Source organism: Lepus europaeus, chromosome 18 (assembly GCF_033115175.1).
Source record: "Lepus europaeus isolate LE1 chromosome 18, mLepTim1.pri, whole genome shotgun sequence".
Taxonomy (NCBI): domain Eukaryota; kingdom Metazoa; phylum Chordata; class Mammalia; order Lagomorpha; family Leporidae; genus Lepus; species Lepus europaeus.
Genome location: NC_084844.1, coordinates 52,769,270 through 52,785,621, shown reverse-complemented (window position 1 = coordinate 52,785,621; position 16,352 = coordinate 52,769,270). Strand labels below are relative to the sequence as shown.

The 16,352-nt window shown below is 52.1% G+C and overlaps 1 protein-coding gene across 1 annotated transcript in view; it reads left to right on the top strand.

Moving 5' to 3' along the window:
- The window catches only part of PIK3R5 (phosphoinositide-3-kinase regulatory subunit 5), a 71,243-nt gene that overhangs the window by 43,273 nt on the left and 11,618 nt on the right, over nt 1–16,352 (top strand). Inside the window, exons 2-5 of the mRNA XM_062216521.1 lie at nt 5,241–5,356; nt 7,899–7,999; nt 11,280–11,348; nt 12,010–12,148. Of these exons, the coding sequence (XP_062072505.1) occupies nt 5,254–5,356; nt 7,899–7,999; nt 11,280–11,348; nt 12,010–12,148 (412 nt within the window). The 5' untranslated portion in view covers nt 5,241–5,253. The remainder of the gene's footprint in view (nt 1–5,240; nt 5,357–7,898; nt 8,000–11,279; nt 11,349–12,009; nt 12,149–16,352) is intronic.

Sequence of the window (16,352 nt, the reverse complement as noted above, 5' to 3'; positions counted from 1 at the left end):
GAGCCAGCTGATGACTGCCTGACCCAGCGGAGGAAGTGAGTGTGCCCAGGTCAGCTCTGCTGAGGGTCCCTGCGGCCTGGCTTCTCCTGCCCCCTCCCTCGGACTCCCAGGGCCCAGGCCTGGGGCACGTCTTGCTTTTAAAGACTTGAAGCAAGCTTCTGACAGCTCATCCAATGCCAAGGAGCCTGGCACACCAGGAGCTCTGCCCAGGGCGCGAGGTAGCCCATCCTTCCTCCACAATGCCTCCAAGGGGACGCCGAGGCAGGAGATGGGGCCCCAGGAAGGGAGGGAGGAGCCAGGGGTGGCAGGTGTTGCTGGCGCGCTGGGGTCAATGCTGAGCCCTCCAGGAGGCTCCTTGGCAGCAGTACCAGGGTCCCCTTAAGAACAGGGTTGCAGCTGAGGCGCTGACCAAGAAGGTTCATTTTCAGCTTGCGTTTGCATCCATAACAGCACAGGACACGCAGGGTGGTGACTCAGTCCTGCCTCATGGCATGACCAGCTGGTCCCATCCACTGCAGCAGGGGGAGGGGTGGAGGGCGTGTCTTAAAACTCAGTTCCCCGGGGCAGGTGCTTGGCCTAACAGCAAAGCCGCTGGTTAGGACACCTGTGTCCCCTAGGGGAGTACCTGGGTTGGATTCCCAGCACCAGTTCCTGACTGCCCACTCCCAGTGTAGACTCTAGGAGGCAGCAAGTGATGGCTCAAATACCTGGGCCCCTGGGCCCCTGGACCCCTGGGCCCCCGGACCCCCATGTGGGAGAACCCGATGGAGTTCCTGGCTTCAGTCTGGTCCAGCTCCAGCTGTTGCAGGCATTTGGGGAGTGAACCAGTGGATGCAAGCTCTCCTCTTTCTTTGTCTCTCACATAAAACAGGAAGGGAAGCAGGGGCGGGCATACAGACCCCAGCTCTGGTGGTTGTGCCCGTGCTCCAGGCTGGAGATGGCTGGACCGTGATCATTGTCCAGTGGACCCCACTCCAGCCGCTGCTCCTGCGAGCTCTGCTCCTCTCTCTGGAGGAGGCAGGGTTGTGCTGGGCACCGGGTGTAGACAGACAGGGCAGTACCTGGCAACTCAGAGTCTCAATCTCATATCCAGCTCCTGGGAACTAACTCTCCACGTGTTGGTTTAGAAACAGAATTTGATTTTATTATTTTTTAAAAGGTTTATTTATTTATTTGAAAGGCAGAGTTACAGAGAGGCAGAGAGAGAGAGAGAGAGAGAGAGAGAGAGAGAGAGAGAGAGAGGGGGAGAGAGAGGGGTGTCTTCCATCTGCTGGTTCACTCCCCAAATGGCCACAACTGCCAGAGCTGTGCCGATCCGAAACCAGGAGCCAGGAGTCTCCTCCAGGTCTCCCACATGAGTGCAGGGGACCAAGGACTTGGGCCATCTTCTGCTTTCCTAGGCCATAGCAGAGAGCTGGATCTGAAGTGGAGCAGCTGAGACTTGAACTGGCACCCATATGGGATGTAGGCACTGCAGGTGGTGGCTTTACCTGCTGTGTCACAGCGCCGGCCCCATGAGTTGGTTTTATTTTTCTTGTGGTAGCTGCACCTGGTTGTTCCAAAGGCAGAGCGCTATGGTGGTCAAAGCCTAGACTTCCCCCAGCCATGCCCTGGATTTGCCACCTCCCGACTGTGTGACTTCAGCGAAGTCGTTTTACTTCTCTGTGCCATGGAGTTCCCGTCTCCGCATCTTGGGATTCTGGAACACAGGGCACTTAGCACCTTTGGCCTTGAGCCACAATTCGGGCATGCAGAGACGTCCTGCTCGGTACACGTGTCCGTGAATGGCGGGGTTCGCTCTGCCCAGCCCCGATCCTCTCTGGAGCTGAACCTCTCTCTAGATGAAATGAAGGAGCTACAGGGAGAGGTGTGGGCTCCTTCCAGAACCCTGCCCTGGGACAGACCAGGGAGGAACCCACCGGTGAGGGCAAAGATGGGCTGATGGTACCTTGCTCATGTGCTCCTGTGTGTGCTGCCTGTGAACTCGTGACATCGGGGCAGGGCACACGTGCCCCCTTGCCAGCCCGATGAAGGCGCCCGGTGTTCTGGCCCCTGCAGCAGGTGCTGGGAGTCCTGACTCTGGGTAGGGCCATGCCTGTGATGCTCTCGTCTTTGGGTTGCCATAGAAGCAGAAGGGGAAGCCTCAACGTGGGTGTTACTGTACGGGGGCTCATCTGCACCAGGTTCCAGCATGATCCAGAGGGGGGGAGGGGCTGAGCCAGCCCCAGAAACCTGCCCCATCTGAAAGTCCCGAAAGTTGGGGCTGGCATTGTGGTACAGCAGGTTACACCGCCACTGGCATCCTGTATTGCAGTGGAGAACTGGTTCGAGTCCCAGCCGCTCTGCCTCTCATCCAGCTCCCTGCTAATGTGCCTGGGAAACAGCAGAGGATGGCCCACATGCTTGGGTCCCCAGACCCATGTGGGAGACCCAGGTGGAGTTCCAGGCTCCTGGCTTTGGCTTGGCCCAACCCTAGCTGTTGCAGCCATTTGGGAAGTGAACCAGAACAAGCAGATGGAAGATCAGTTGATCTCTCTCTCTCTCTCTTTCCCCTCTTTCTGTAACTCTGCCTTTAAAATCAGTTAATGAGAGAAAGTCCCAAAGGTGATTGCAAAAGTTACATGGGTCTTTGGAGAATGGAAATGCCCAAGTCCCATGGCCCCTGAAAGTTTTTCTAAACTTGGTTCATGACTTCCACAGCCATAGGCGTGGGACCTGGGAAGTTAGGCTGTGTCCGAGGCTGGCCCAGGACCCTGGCCTGTGCTCCACAATCTAGGTCTAATTCTGCACCCAGGCCTTGACACCTGCTACCTCCTCTTTCTAGAATGTTCTCCCTCCCTTTTCTTCTGGCTTCCTCCTCCAGCTTCAATGTCCCTGCTTCAGAAAGACCTCCCCAGGGATGGGCATTTGGCTCAGCAGTGAAGACACTGGTTAGGATGCCTGAGTCCCATATCCGAGTGCCTGAGTTCCCTGAGTTCAAATCCCAGCTCCGGCTGCTGACCCCAGCGTCTTGCTAATACTGACCCTGGAAGATGGTAGTATTGACTCAAGTTGTTGGTTCCCTGCCATCCATACAGGAGACCTGCATTGATATATATATTTTTTTTTTTTTGGTGGGGGGAGCCTCCTGGCTTTGACCTGGTCCAATCCAGGCCATTGTGTGCATTGGAGAAATCCACCAGCAGGCAGAAGCCCTCTCTCCACCTCCCCAGTGAAACAAAAGACCTCCCTGGCCCCCAACCACCTGGAGTGGGTTTTCCATTCATCTCTCTCCAAACACGTGTCAACATGCATCACCTTCAGGGATTATCTCCCTATTTTTTTTTAAAAAAAGATTATTTATTTATTTCAAAAGAGGAGAGAACACATACTCCCATCTGCTGGTTCACTCCCCAGATGCCCACAGCAGCTGAGACTGGAACAAAGCCAGGAGCTCCATCCAGGTCACCCACGTGGGTGGCAGGGACCTAGTACTTGAGCCACCACCTGTCGCCGCTCAGGGTGTGCATCACCGGGAAGCTGGGATCCAGAGTGGAGCCAGGTTGGAAGTCCAGGCAACTCCAGGGTGGGCTGTGGGCAGCTGAAGTGGTGGCTGACCTGCTGAGCCAAACCCTCACCCCTTTTCTTCTTTTTTATGTTGACATCTCATAACTGTGCCCATTTATGGGTGCTGTGTAATCATTTGGTACCCGTATATATACATAGTGGATGAAATCAGGGTAATTAGCATACTCAACAGCTCAAATATGTCATTTCTTTGCAGTGAAACATTCAAAGTCCTGTCTAGCTGTTTTGAAATATGTAATATATTGTTGATGACTACTATCACCTGACTGTGCAAAGATAACCAGAACGTACTCTTCTTACCGAACTATAACTTAGTATCCATTGGCCAAGTGTCTCTGTTCAGTTTTTCAGAGTCTGTATCTCATGCCTGTTGCACCCTTGCTGTATGCTGTATGCCTAGTGCCTGGCACCCAGTAGGTCGTTAGTAGATCAGTGACAGAATGGATGCATGTGTGCCACCCATCACCATGCCATCCCAGCTTCGTAACACCTGGGCTCCAAGGGACATCAGTGAAGTGATGTTGGACAGCTCCCAAAGGGCTGACTTTTTCCCTGGACACCTGGCTTCCTCCAGGCTGGGGAAGTGGGAGGATTTGCCTAGGGGGAGCTCTGTGAGTCCCCCAGGACTCTCTGCAGCTGGGCTCCAGCTGGGAGTTCCTGTCTCTTTGCATGTCATTTGCATGGCTCAGCTTTGTGCTCCGAGCTTCCTCTTCTGGTTTCCTGGTCCATCCCCAGATCCCCAGAGCTGGACCGCCACTTCCTTGGCTTTCCCCGTGAGCTTGACCCGGCTGGCCAGTGACAGGATCTGTCCAGAAGCGGCGGATGGATGCATTGAAATTACCCTAGGCAAGAGCGATAACCTTTCAGACTGTAGCAGTGTGTCTGTCAGCCCCGTTCCCCGCTCCCCCCGTGTTGCAGATAAGTAAACGGAGGTTTGGAAAAATCCCAGAAGTTGCTAAAATCACAAGGCTAGCGAATAGCAGGGTCTAGATTTGCATCCAGTTGGATGCCACAGCCGGGCTGAATCACTGTGCCAGACTGCTTGTCGTGGCTTCCCGGGGAGGGGGGCACAGGGCACTGTCACACAGGATCAAGACGGCGGAGAGGCCTTGCAGGAGCCTCTTACGATCCTTCTGCAATCGGTCTCCCAGCTGAGCTAAGCAGCCTCTGCGCTCTCCTAGATCCGACCAGGAAAAGTGACCAGGCAGGGCCTTGGGGTAACTGGCTGTGTGGCCAAGTCTCAGAGAAAGGAAAGAGAGGATGGCGGAAGTGGAGGGCAGGGCAGGGGAGAAGCAGGTGCATGTGACCGGGCAGAGGCTGTGGCAGGAGGGGCGGGGGACGTGTGAGGACAAGCTCCCCTCCTCCCCCTGCACTTGACAGTTGGAGCACCCAGCACACTGAGCCAGAGATTTCTGCTCCAGTCCCGGGCAGGAGGGAGATACATGCCTGGAAATCCAAAAAAAAAATCCCCCCAATGATTCTGGTTTTCCCCCCTTGGGGTCTTCCTGCCCAGTCCCCTGGGGTCTGGCCGCTCCCTGGGCATTTCTGGGGCACTCCCTGGGCACTTGACGACACTCCCAGGCTGGGCTGCTGCCCCTGAGCCCTCGCGCCCTGCAGCTGTGCGCCCCGAGCCGGGCGCGCTCCAGGCTGAGCTGTGTCTGTGCTCCGTGCAGGCGATGACTCAGGATGCAGCCGGGGGCCACGACGTGCACGGAGGACCGTATCCAGCACGCCCTGGACCGCTGCTTGCATGGACTCAGCCTGGGCCGCCGCTCCACCTCCTGGTCAGGTAGGTCTGGGCCGGGGGGGGGGGGGGGGGCAGGGAAGCCACAGGGGCCAGGCTGGGCACTGGGTCAGGCGTGGAAGCGGGGACTGTGCTTCCAACCCCGACTGCGCGACTTGAACAAGAGCCTGGATTTTTCCTCGCGCAGGCGCCCAGCCCAGCACCTGTAAGTCCTTGGTGCGTGGCGTCACCTCCCTTCCCCCTGGGAAATCTTCCACCTCCTATACATGTGCTAGAAACCCAGCTCCTTTAATCTGTTGAGAAATTCCACAGCCGGGGGGTTCCAGGCAACAGCTGAGAATGCACAGGGCACACTCCCCAGCATCCTCCTGTTTACTAACCCCCCACCCCCACCCCAGGACCCCAGCCTCCTCCCCCGAGAGAACAAGCGGGAAGCTCCACAGAGCTTCAGGGAGCAGGAGGCCTTGAAAGTGTTCCGAGTTCCCCAGGGTGGCGAAATACGCTACGTATGTGCAGGCTGGGGCAGCCCGTGCCTGCCTCTTTGCAATCATTCCATATACTGGAAAAGATTTGTCACATCCCCTGTCTCACTTCCTCCCTAAGTACTCAGTGAGCTCAAAACCCACTGTGCCACGGCCCAGCCCGACTCCTTCCTACCCCAGGACCTTTGTGCTTGCTGCCTGGAACTCTTGCTTTGGGAGTGCCCGGAGCTGGCTTCTCCTCAGCCAAGTCTCAGCTCCACTATCCCCTCCTCTGAGAGCTCTCTTGGGGATTCGGCAGATCTGGATCGAAACTGTCTCTCACCTGTACAGCATTGTGAAAGCCACCTGCTCTCTCAGGGCCCCGCTTGCCTGGTCTGTAAAATGGGTGCAATAAGAACCACCTGCCCGAGGGAAAGGTGGGAGACTGGATAGAGAAAACGTACGCAAAAGCCAAGTGCCTTGTGGGCCGTCGTAGGAGGCCAGTGATGGTGGTTCCCCTTCCTGCCTCCCCCTTGGGCTCTGAAGGGGCCCAGGCTCGCAGAGCTGGGAAGAGGAGGACGTGGTCAAGGTAAGGAATGCAGAGGTCCCTGCGTTTTGCAAGACCTACAGAAGCTTAGGAGCGCGGGAGCGCAGTTCAAGGGCAGGTTCCAGACACGAGGGGACCTGCAGCCTGAGCTCATAAAATTCCTGGCCAGCCCTCTTCGATCCGTCCTGCGGTCGCTCCTCACTCCACACACACGCTCACACACACGTCACACACATTCGCACAAGTCACAGTCACCCACACATTACTATGCACACACACTCATACTCCACACACACAGTCACACACAGCACTCACACACACAAAGTCACACACATTTGCACAAATCACAGTCACACCACATTACTACGCATACACACACTCCACACACACACACACAACACTCACACTCCACACACATGCAAGTCACAGTCACCCACACATTACTACACACACACACACACTCATACTTCACACAGTCACACACAGCACTCGCACTCCACACACATGCTCACACACACGTCACACGCATTCGCACAAGTCAGTCACCCACACATTACTATGTACACACACTCACACTCCACACACACAGTCACACACAGCACTCACACTCCACACACATGCTCACACACATGTCACACACATTCGCACAAGTCAGTCACCCACACCACATTACTATGCACACACACACTCCACACACAGTCACACACAACACTCACACTTCACACACACACAAGTCACACACATTCGCACAAGTCAGTCACCCACACCACATTACTATGCACACAGTCACACCCCACACACACAGTCACAACACTCACACACACATTCACACATACCCAGTTACACACACACATACACGCATACACTCAACACCCACCCACACTCACTCCCACACACTCCACATACACAGTCACATACACACATTCACACATATACCACTCACACACACTCGTGCACATACACACTTGTACACACCCAGGCACACACAGTCATACACATACTTGCCCACTCACACTCAGACACACTTGCATGCACTCGCACCCCTCCTTTACGTTTTAGGGGTTGGCCCTGGCCAGTTTCAGGGGAAAGGAGACTGACAACCTAAGGCAGGCTGGGGAAGCCACAGAGTGGCGAAGGGCCCACTGCTGCTCTCCAAGGGTAAATGAGCGTAGCCCGTCCCGGAAGCCCCGTGGCGGCCGCAGACTTGGACTTGATCTTGGGGTGGAGCTCTCTCTATCCTGCCAGCTGTGTCTGCATCACACGGGCACCAGCGCCCACTACAGGAGACCAGGGCCGGGGAGGCTGGGGGAGAACCGGGGCTCCCCCGAGGGTGCCAAGTTCATGGGCCTTTAAAGAGGATCCCGGCCAGATCTGCCACCCCTGTGCCTCTCAAGCCTGCTGCAGGTGCAGGAATAGAAAGCCGGTCCTAAAGTCTTCATGCGGCACTGGAGGGTCGAGTGTTGGTCCACCGTCTTCTCCGAGACACACTCCCTTTGGAAAGGAATGTTCTGGGCCAGTGCCCTCTCTCTACAATGACAGCCGGAGGGCGGCCAGAGCTGACCGCCCTCGTTCTTTCCAGCTGGGCTGTGTCTGAATTGTTGGAGCCTCCAGGAGCTGGTGAGCAGGGACCCCGGCCACTTCCTTATCCTGCTGGAGCAGATCCTGCAGAAAACCCGAGAGGTGAGGGCGCACCCGGGCTGAAGGGCAGGGCTGGGGGCGACTCGGGGCTGCCTGTGGGCAGCTGTGATCTCCAGGGAGGGGTAAGTTCTCTGTCAGGGGAACGCACAGTAGGGGAAGCAGGATCCTAGGAGGCCCAGCTGTTCCTGAGCACAGATGTGGCTCGTGAGTGAGCGGAGCTGCTGACCAGGAGGGAAACTTCTCTGAATTCCTTTGTTCCAAAAGATTCTCAGCCACATTGGCAGAGTAGACTGACGGCTCAAGAACTGGGCTGTTGTGAATGCGAGGAGGAGTGTGGCTGGTTGGGCTCTCACCTGCTGGTTCGCCGCTCAAATGCCCACAGCTCAGTCCGGGTCTCCCGTGTAGCAGCAGGAACCCAATGACATGAGCTGCCACCTGCTGCCTCTTGGGATCTGCCCGCACAGGCAGCTGGAGCCAGGAGCAGAACCAGGACCCCCTGATGCAGGATGCTGGGGTCTTAACCACCAGGCCAAATGCCCACCTCTGAGCAGTATGTTTAATCCTGCTCGGGCTGGTGTTCCGGAATGCCTGTACATCCCAAAAGAAGATTCTAGCTCTTTTTTTTTTTTTTAATTTATTTATTTGAAAGTCAGAGTTACACAAAGAGAGGAAAGGCAGAGAGAGGTTGTCCATCCACTGGTTCACTCCCCAGTTGGCTGCAAATGGCCGGAACTGCGCCGATCCGAAGCGAGGAGCCAGGAGCTTCTTCCAGGTCTCCCACGTGGGTGCAGGGGCCCAAGGACTTGGGCCATCTTCCATTGCTTTCCCAGACCATAGCAGAGAGCTGGATCAGAAGTGAAGCAGCCAGGATTCAAACGGGTGCCCATATGGGATGTCAGCACTGTAGGCTGTGGCTTTACCTGCTACACCACAGCACCTGGCCCTAATTTTTTAATTAAAAAATTTGTTTTAATTAAAACAGCAGTTTGAGGAAAAATAAAATTAAAAGCTAAGTTTATCTTGGTGCAAAATTTTTTTTTGAAATCCATGATATGCATTTCCATGAACTTTTTGAAGACTCTTTGTATGCAGATTGCAGAATTTTCTGTTCTAGACTACACTTAGCTTTTACTTCCATTTTCCATGAACTTTCTGAAGGCCCTCATGTGTCATACGGCAGGCTCTATCAAATGATTCACGAAAGGAGAAATGGAACTCGTAAACAGGAAGACAAATGCTGCCTCCGGCTTAAGAAAATGAACACAAATTGCACCCATAAGGAGGCAGGCCTTTGCCTAGCCAATGAGCAAAAAACGAAAATAAAACCACCTGCAACAACTAGTGTGGGAAGAGTGTGGTGAGACAGACATCATTCATGGCCAAGATAATATAAAAATCCTTTTGGAAAGTGGCTTGGTAGTACATCTCAAATGGGAGGTGACTTGAGAAATTCCACGGAACGTGGGATTTGGAGGTGGCTTTTGGTACAGGGGTGAAGTCGCTGCTTGGGACACCTGCATCCCACATTGGAGTGCCTGGTTCGAGCCCGGCTCCTCCAACTTCCTGTTCCTTGCATCCTGGGAGGCTGCAGCCCACGGCTAAACTACCTGGGTTCCTCCCGCCAATATGGGAGACCCAGACTGCGTTCCCGGCTCCAGCCTGGCCCAGCCCTGGCTGCTGCAGGCATTTGAGGGTGTAACCCAGTGAATGGGAGATGTCTCTTCATCTTTCTCTCTCTCTCTCTGCCTTTCAAGTAAACTGAAAATAAGTAAGTAAAAATTTAAATAAATTTTGGGGCCGGCACTGTGCTGCAGTGGGTTAAAACCCTGACCTGCAGCACCTGCATCTCTTACGGGCGCCAGTTCAAGTCCTGGCTGCTCCATTTCCAATCCAGCTCCCTGCTGATGTGCCTAGGAAAGCAATAGAGGATGGGCCAGGTGCTTGGTCCCCATGTGGGAGACCCAGAGGAAGCTCCTGGCTCCTGGCTCCTGGTTCCTGCCTACTGGCTTTGGATCGGCTCAACTCTGGCCATTGCGGCCATTTGGGGAGTGAGCCAGCAAATGGAAGACCTCTCTCTCTCTCTCTCTCTCTCTCTCTCTCTCTCTCTTCTCTGCCTCTCTCTATAATGTTGTCTTCCAAATAAATAAAATAAATGTTTTTTAAAAATTAAATGAATTTTAAAAAGATAATCTTATTTTGGTCCCAAAAAAGTGGAAATCCATGCATACTTTAAAAATGACATGTGTGGATGTTTTGGAGACTGCTTGTAAGTTTATAGCATTTGATCCATTGACTCCACCTTATCCTAGATGCATGGTCCGAGTTCTAGAAAAACGAACGTGCACAATGATGTTCACTGCAAAGTTATGCAAAACCCCAAGAAAAGAATCTCAATCCCTGCAGTAAAATGAATGAGTTGTTAGCATATCACGCAGCCAGTAAAGTGATGACATCCGCTGGAAGACAAAGACAATTTAATACGTGATGACGTTATATCAGTCAGATTTTTATGTGGCTTAAGGGGAACCAACTGAGTATTTAGAAAAATACAGAGTGAGATGCCCAACTTCCCAACATTTAGTAGATGAACCTGTAGGTAGATTAAAGATTTACATTTAAGAAAATGAAGCTTCGAAGAAAGGAAGAAAAAAATATATGGATACTGATGAAATGCTTGTATGGAAAAGCAAAAATGAATACAGGAGAATGAACTTGTATTCATGTAAATGGCACACAACAAGCTAAAAAACGTACTCACAGCACAAATAGTAGGTAAATGTGCAACTGGGACAGGCTGGTCTGAGAGACCAGGTAGTTACACAGAAATTCACCTCTTATACTATATGTAACAGATGCTAAGGGCAAAATAGACACTTGTGATTGTAATAACTTTAATATAATTTATGCATATTGTGATTATAATGTACCAGAATATCTATAATCTACCATGATATAATCTAATTAAGAGTAAACACAATACTATGATTATGTTTTTAGTAATCTAGGGGGAAATTGGGTAAGAAGGGCATGGACACATTAGCTGCGTTTGTCTTACAGTAGAGACAACGCTGCCAGGAGATGTGCGTCTTGTGGAACATTCCAGGATATTGAGGGAATATTGAGAGTTTTTGTTTTGTTTTGTTTTGTTTTGTTTTGTTTTGTTTTAACTTCTGTCATCCAAATTGTTTGCCTTGTGGTTACATTGCTCTTCACTGAGAGGGAGCGGGAGAGAGGGAACAGACTAGCGTGAGAACGCCCTGCAGGGCTGTGGCCCAGGGAGCCCAGCCCCCTGTGGCTGAACCCCCTCCGTGTCCTCTCACAGGTCCAAGAGAAGGGCACCTATGACCTCCTGGCACCGCTGGCCCTGCTGTTCTACTCCACCGTCCTCTGTGTAAGTCCAGGGGGCCAGGCTGGGGGAGGAAGGGCAGGAGCGAGCCCCAGGCATCTCACAACCCTCACACCTCCAAGGATAAACACACAGAGACATGGTCAGGCAAGGACGTAGATGTGATGGCTTCCAAGCCACCATCTTGGAGGCCTCCCATCCTCCACCCCGTGGCTGCCATGGCGTCTGGCATCTCTGAGCTCCCGTGGAGGAACTGCTGTCGCCAGCCGGCACAAAGCCACACGAGAGAGTCCATTGAGATTTTACATCTCCCTCATGTTTGGACCCCAGGGGTCACCCACCGTGCCCACCACACCGGAGGCAGCAGGTGACTCCATGTGTGTCGAGTGCATCCGTTCAACATGCAAATGACCTTGGCCTTTAGGGAGGATATTTAAACAGAGGTGTCTCAGCACTGAAGGCGATGGCCCCAAACAAGTGGCAGCGATGGCACCACATAGAATAACCTCAAAGAGGCTCTCTCAACTGTTGGATAAACCATGCTCTATTTGGTGAGCACAAGGTCTTACAGTAGAGACAACGCTGCCTGGAGATGCATGTCTTTTGTGGAACATTCCAGAAAGGGAGCAGAAGCTGGTCTGGAATATCCGTGAGCTTTCTGTCACCCAGACCCCTCTGCGTGCTGCCCCCTCCCCCTCTATTGCAGACACCACACTTCCCACCTGACTCGGACCTCCTCCTGAAGGCGGCCAGAACCTACCACCGGTTCCTGACCTGGCCCATTCCCTATTGCAGCATCTGCCAGGAGCTGCTCACCTTCATCGACGCTGAACTCAAGGCCCCAGGTGAGCACCGAGGCACCCAGGGCAGGGCTCAGGTGGGTGGGGTGCTCCCAGCTCTCCTGCACCTGTTCCTTGGCCACGACTCTCTTCACGTTGCAGCCTTCGGTTCCTCTCTCCCCATGTCCCGGGTCAAAACCTGGGAGACTGCTTCTCACGGTGGAGGCAGCAGCAGGTGGTTGAGCCAACACAAGCTGGGAGCAGTAAATATGGGAGGGAACTCAGGGAGGAAGTCTTGGGGAAGCTGAGCAGGCGTTCGGGACAAAGCGAGCCCACCAGTTAGCCTGTGCCTATCTTTGGTTAGCATGGGGGGGTCTCTGAGGCTGCCCAGGTCAGACAGAGAAGCCCCCAGAATAGGGACCCTTGCTTGTTCTCTTTGCCCCAGGAGCAAATAGGTGGTTGTGTGTGTGGGAGTTGATTCAGTCCTAGCTGGGAAAGGAGGCCGGTGGCAGGTGGATGGCCGCCACAAGGGCTTGGTACTCTCTAAGTTTCCACACGTGAGGTCTGAAAAGCAGGAGTTCTTGAGAGATTACAGGTGCTGTTATCGACCTGGCAAGGAAGTTTGGGAAAACATGATAGAGCAAGGTCAAGTATGATGTGCTGGGTAGCAAACCTCAGAGTAATTACCATCAGAATAGCCACACCAACATCTCAGTAGACGCCTCCAAGACACTCAGCGTCCTAGCTCCTCAAACAATGGAAAGTGCTCATCAAGAAGTGCTTTTAACACAGCAACAGCCCAAGGTGGACTGCTAGAGGCATTTCCATTCAAGTCAAGTCAATAGTCTCTTTTTTTTTTTTTTTTTTTTTTGCTTAGAGGGATTTTGTCAATGTAAAAAAGAGAAAAATAAAGAATACTTCCTCTTTGAGAGAAGATAAACTTGTCATTATTTGGAGTTCAAACCATTGTTTATCTGTAGTGAGCCACCCGAAAAGAACTGTCAGAAATAGATGGCTGGTCCCTAGGAGTTTTTCTTTTTTCTTTTTTAAGATTTATTTGATTTACTTGAAAGACAGTGTCACAGAGAGAGGTAGAGGCAGAGAGAGAGGTAGAGACAAAGACAGAGGTCTTCCATCTGCTGGTTCACTCCCCAGATGGTTGCAACAGCCGGAGCTGCGCCGATCCAAAGCCAGGAGCCAGGAGCTTCCTCCAGGTCTTCCATGCAGGTACAGGGACCCAAGGACTTGGGCATCTTCTACTGCTTTCCCAGGCCACAGCAGAGAGCTGGATCGGAAGAGAAGCAGCTGGGACACGAACCAGCACCCATATGGGATGCCAGTGCTTCAGGGCAGGGCTTTAACCCACTGCACCACAGCGCTGGCCCCTCTAGGGGTTTTCCTATTCCCCAGCGTCAACCAGTAAGACAGCAGGATGAGTGAAGAAAAGCAACAATTTACAACAGCAACTAAAATACAAGCTACATTTTAAAATGTGAATAACCTACCTAGAGAAAATGAGCTTTACTGAAGGATAAATAATTAAAGAGATACCAAGGGTTATGAAAATCAGTGTAATCTCAATCAGGATACCAACCATACCCTTTTAAAATTTAAAGAAAAATCTACTTGAAAGAATAAATTCTCTACAGTAGCATTTCTTTTTAAAGATTTATTTATTTTTATTTGAAAGAGTTACAGAGAGAGGTCTTCCATCTGCTGGTTCACTCCCCAAATGGCTGCAATGGTGGGAGCTGGGCCAGGTGGAAGCCAGGAACCAGGAGCTTCATCCAGGTCTCCCACATAGATGCAGGGGCCCAAGCTCTTGGGCCATCTTCTGCTGCTTTCCCAGGTGCATAAGCGGGGAGCTGGATCAGAAGTGGAGCAGCTGAGACTCGAACCAGTGCCCATATGGAGTGCCAGCATTGCAGGCAGCTGTTTAACTCACTACACCACAATGCCAGCCCCTACAGTAGCATTTCTTTATGTATTATGTCTTTATTTATGTACTCTTAAAGGAGAGTAAAGATGAGGGGCCGGCACTGTGGCGTGGTGGGTAGAGCTGCCGCCTGCAGTGCCGGCATACCATTTGAGCGCTGGTTCAAGTCCTGGCTACTCCACTTCTGATCCAGATCTCTGCTATGGCCTGGGAAAGCAGTGGATGATGGCCCAAGTCCCTGGGCCTCTGCACCAAAGTGGGAGACCTGGAGGAGGCTCCTGGCTCCTGGCTTCGGACTGGCACAGCTCCGGCTGTAGTGGCCAATTGGGGAGTGAACCAGCGGATAGAAGATCTTTCTCTCTCTGCCTCTCCTTCTCTCTCTGTGTAGCTCTGACTTTCAAATAAAAATAAATCTTTTTTTTTTTTTAAAGGAGAGTAATGAAGAAATGTTTTCCCTTAATGTTACCGGAGAAATTGCAGGGTTCTTGTCTTCGCGCAAGAAAGAATTCAGGCGTGAGACAGAGAGTAGTGGGAGGTAAAACAGCAAGGTTTATTAGGAAGGAACATCTGTAAGGACGGATGGGCACCTCTCCAGACAGAGCCTGAGAGACTGGGGGGGGGGGGGGAGGAAGGAGGGAGGTTACATGTTGAGTGGAGAGATTACACCTGACCAGGCCAGGCGGGCCGCTCAGCAAAGATGCAGAGAGCTGAGCGCACAGTCCAGTTGAGGCTGGGGGTTTTTAAGGAGATGGGTCCTGCTTCCCCACCTCTGCTCCTCTTGGAACAAAGGGCTTTTTGGATGTAAATAGAAAAACTTCTCTTGAAGGTCTGAAACAAAGGACTTTATGGATGCAAATGTTATCAGACCGGAGGAAGGGAGCAGGGTGTTTGAGATGCAGATACTAGGCTGCACCTGGGAGATTGTGGAAGGCAGAAGGGGGGCAGGGCAGGATGCGAGGGACAGGCTGCCCCTGAAACCTTATGGGGATGACTTTGAGATGCAGATGCATATGCTGGACATAGATGTCTTCTCTTTAGGCCTGTTACACACACATAAGCTCATAACTGACTTCCTACCTAACATTACTAGGTAAAGTATGTAGGGCTATAGCTATTTTTTTTTTTTTTTGACAGGCAGAGTTAGATAGTGAGAGAGAGAGACAGAAAGAAAGGTCTTCCTTCCGTTGGTTCGCCCCCCAAATGGCTGCTACCAACAGCGCGCTGTGCCGATCCGAAGCCAGGAGCCAGGTGCTTCTCCTGGTCTCCCATGCGGGTGCAGGGCCCAAGGACTTGGGCCATCCTCCACTGCCTTCCCGGGCCACAGCAGAGAGCTGGACTGGAAGAGGGGCAAGCGGGACAGAATCCGGCGCCCCGACCGGGACTAGAACCCCGTGTGCCGGCGCTGCAGGCGGAGGATTAGCCTATTGAGCTACGGCGGCGCTGGCCAGACTTCTCTGTTTTTAGCACAGTCTTGCTGGGAATGAGAATGGCTTCGGATTGGCGCAGCGTGCTGACCGTAGTGGCCATTTGAGGGGTGAACCAAGTGTCTCTCTCTCTCTCTCTCAGTGTCTATCTCTGCCTGTCCCAAAAAAAAAAAAAAAAAAAATCATGGTAAAAACTCAAAGCTTTCATATAGTAAAACCCACTGTAAATGAGAGGTAAAGGACACAATAAGAAAAATATTTGCAACAGAATATTAATATATTAAGCTTTGGGAGAGTAATTTTTGAGTCGGTTAGAAAATAAGCAGACGCACCAGTGGAAGTATGAATGAAGCCATGATTCAAGTGCACCTTAAACAGGGCTTTGAATGGTGAGCGGTAACCCCCAAATCACCCTCACTAGTAGCAAAAAAGCTCAAGAGAAAGGCACTTCTCCCCCTAACAATTTGGCAAAAACTAAGGAATAAGAATTCCAGTGTTGCATAAGAGGTGGCCACATTGGCTAAGTCCTCAGGTAGTAGACTCTTCCACCCAGCAATCTCGTTCCTAGAAATTGATCCTGGTGAATAATTATGGATGTGCAAGGATTTAGCCGCAAGGATGTTCATCAATGCATCTGTTCTAATGTTCAGCCAATGCTGGAAAAAAAAAAGTTGAACACGGTTGGGTCCACTGTGGCAGCGTCATTTGGTGGAATGCTGTTCAACTATTTGAATGTAGAAAGAGAGTTACTAAAGTCAAAAGATGTTGGCTAACTTGTTTGGTAAAAATGCAGGTTACAAAATATCATGTGTGTTGTAATCCAAGTTTTGTGCATCCAATCCTGGTGTACACCTGCACCAGGCCCTTTCATTCTCATTGTATCCATCACACACACACAGACAGCAGTACC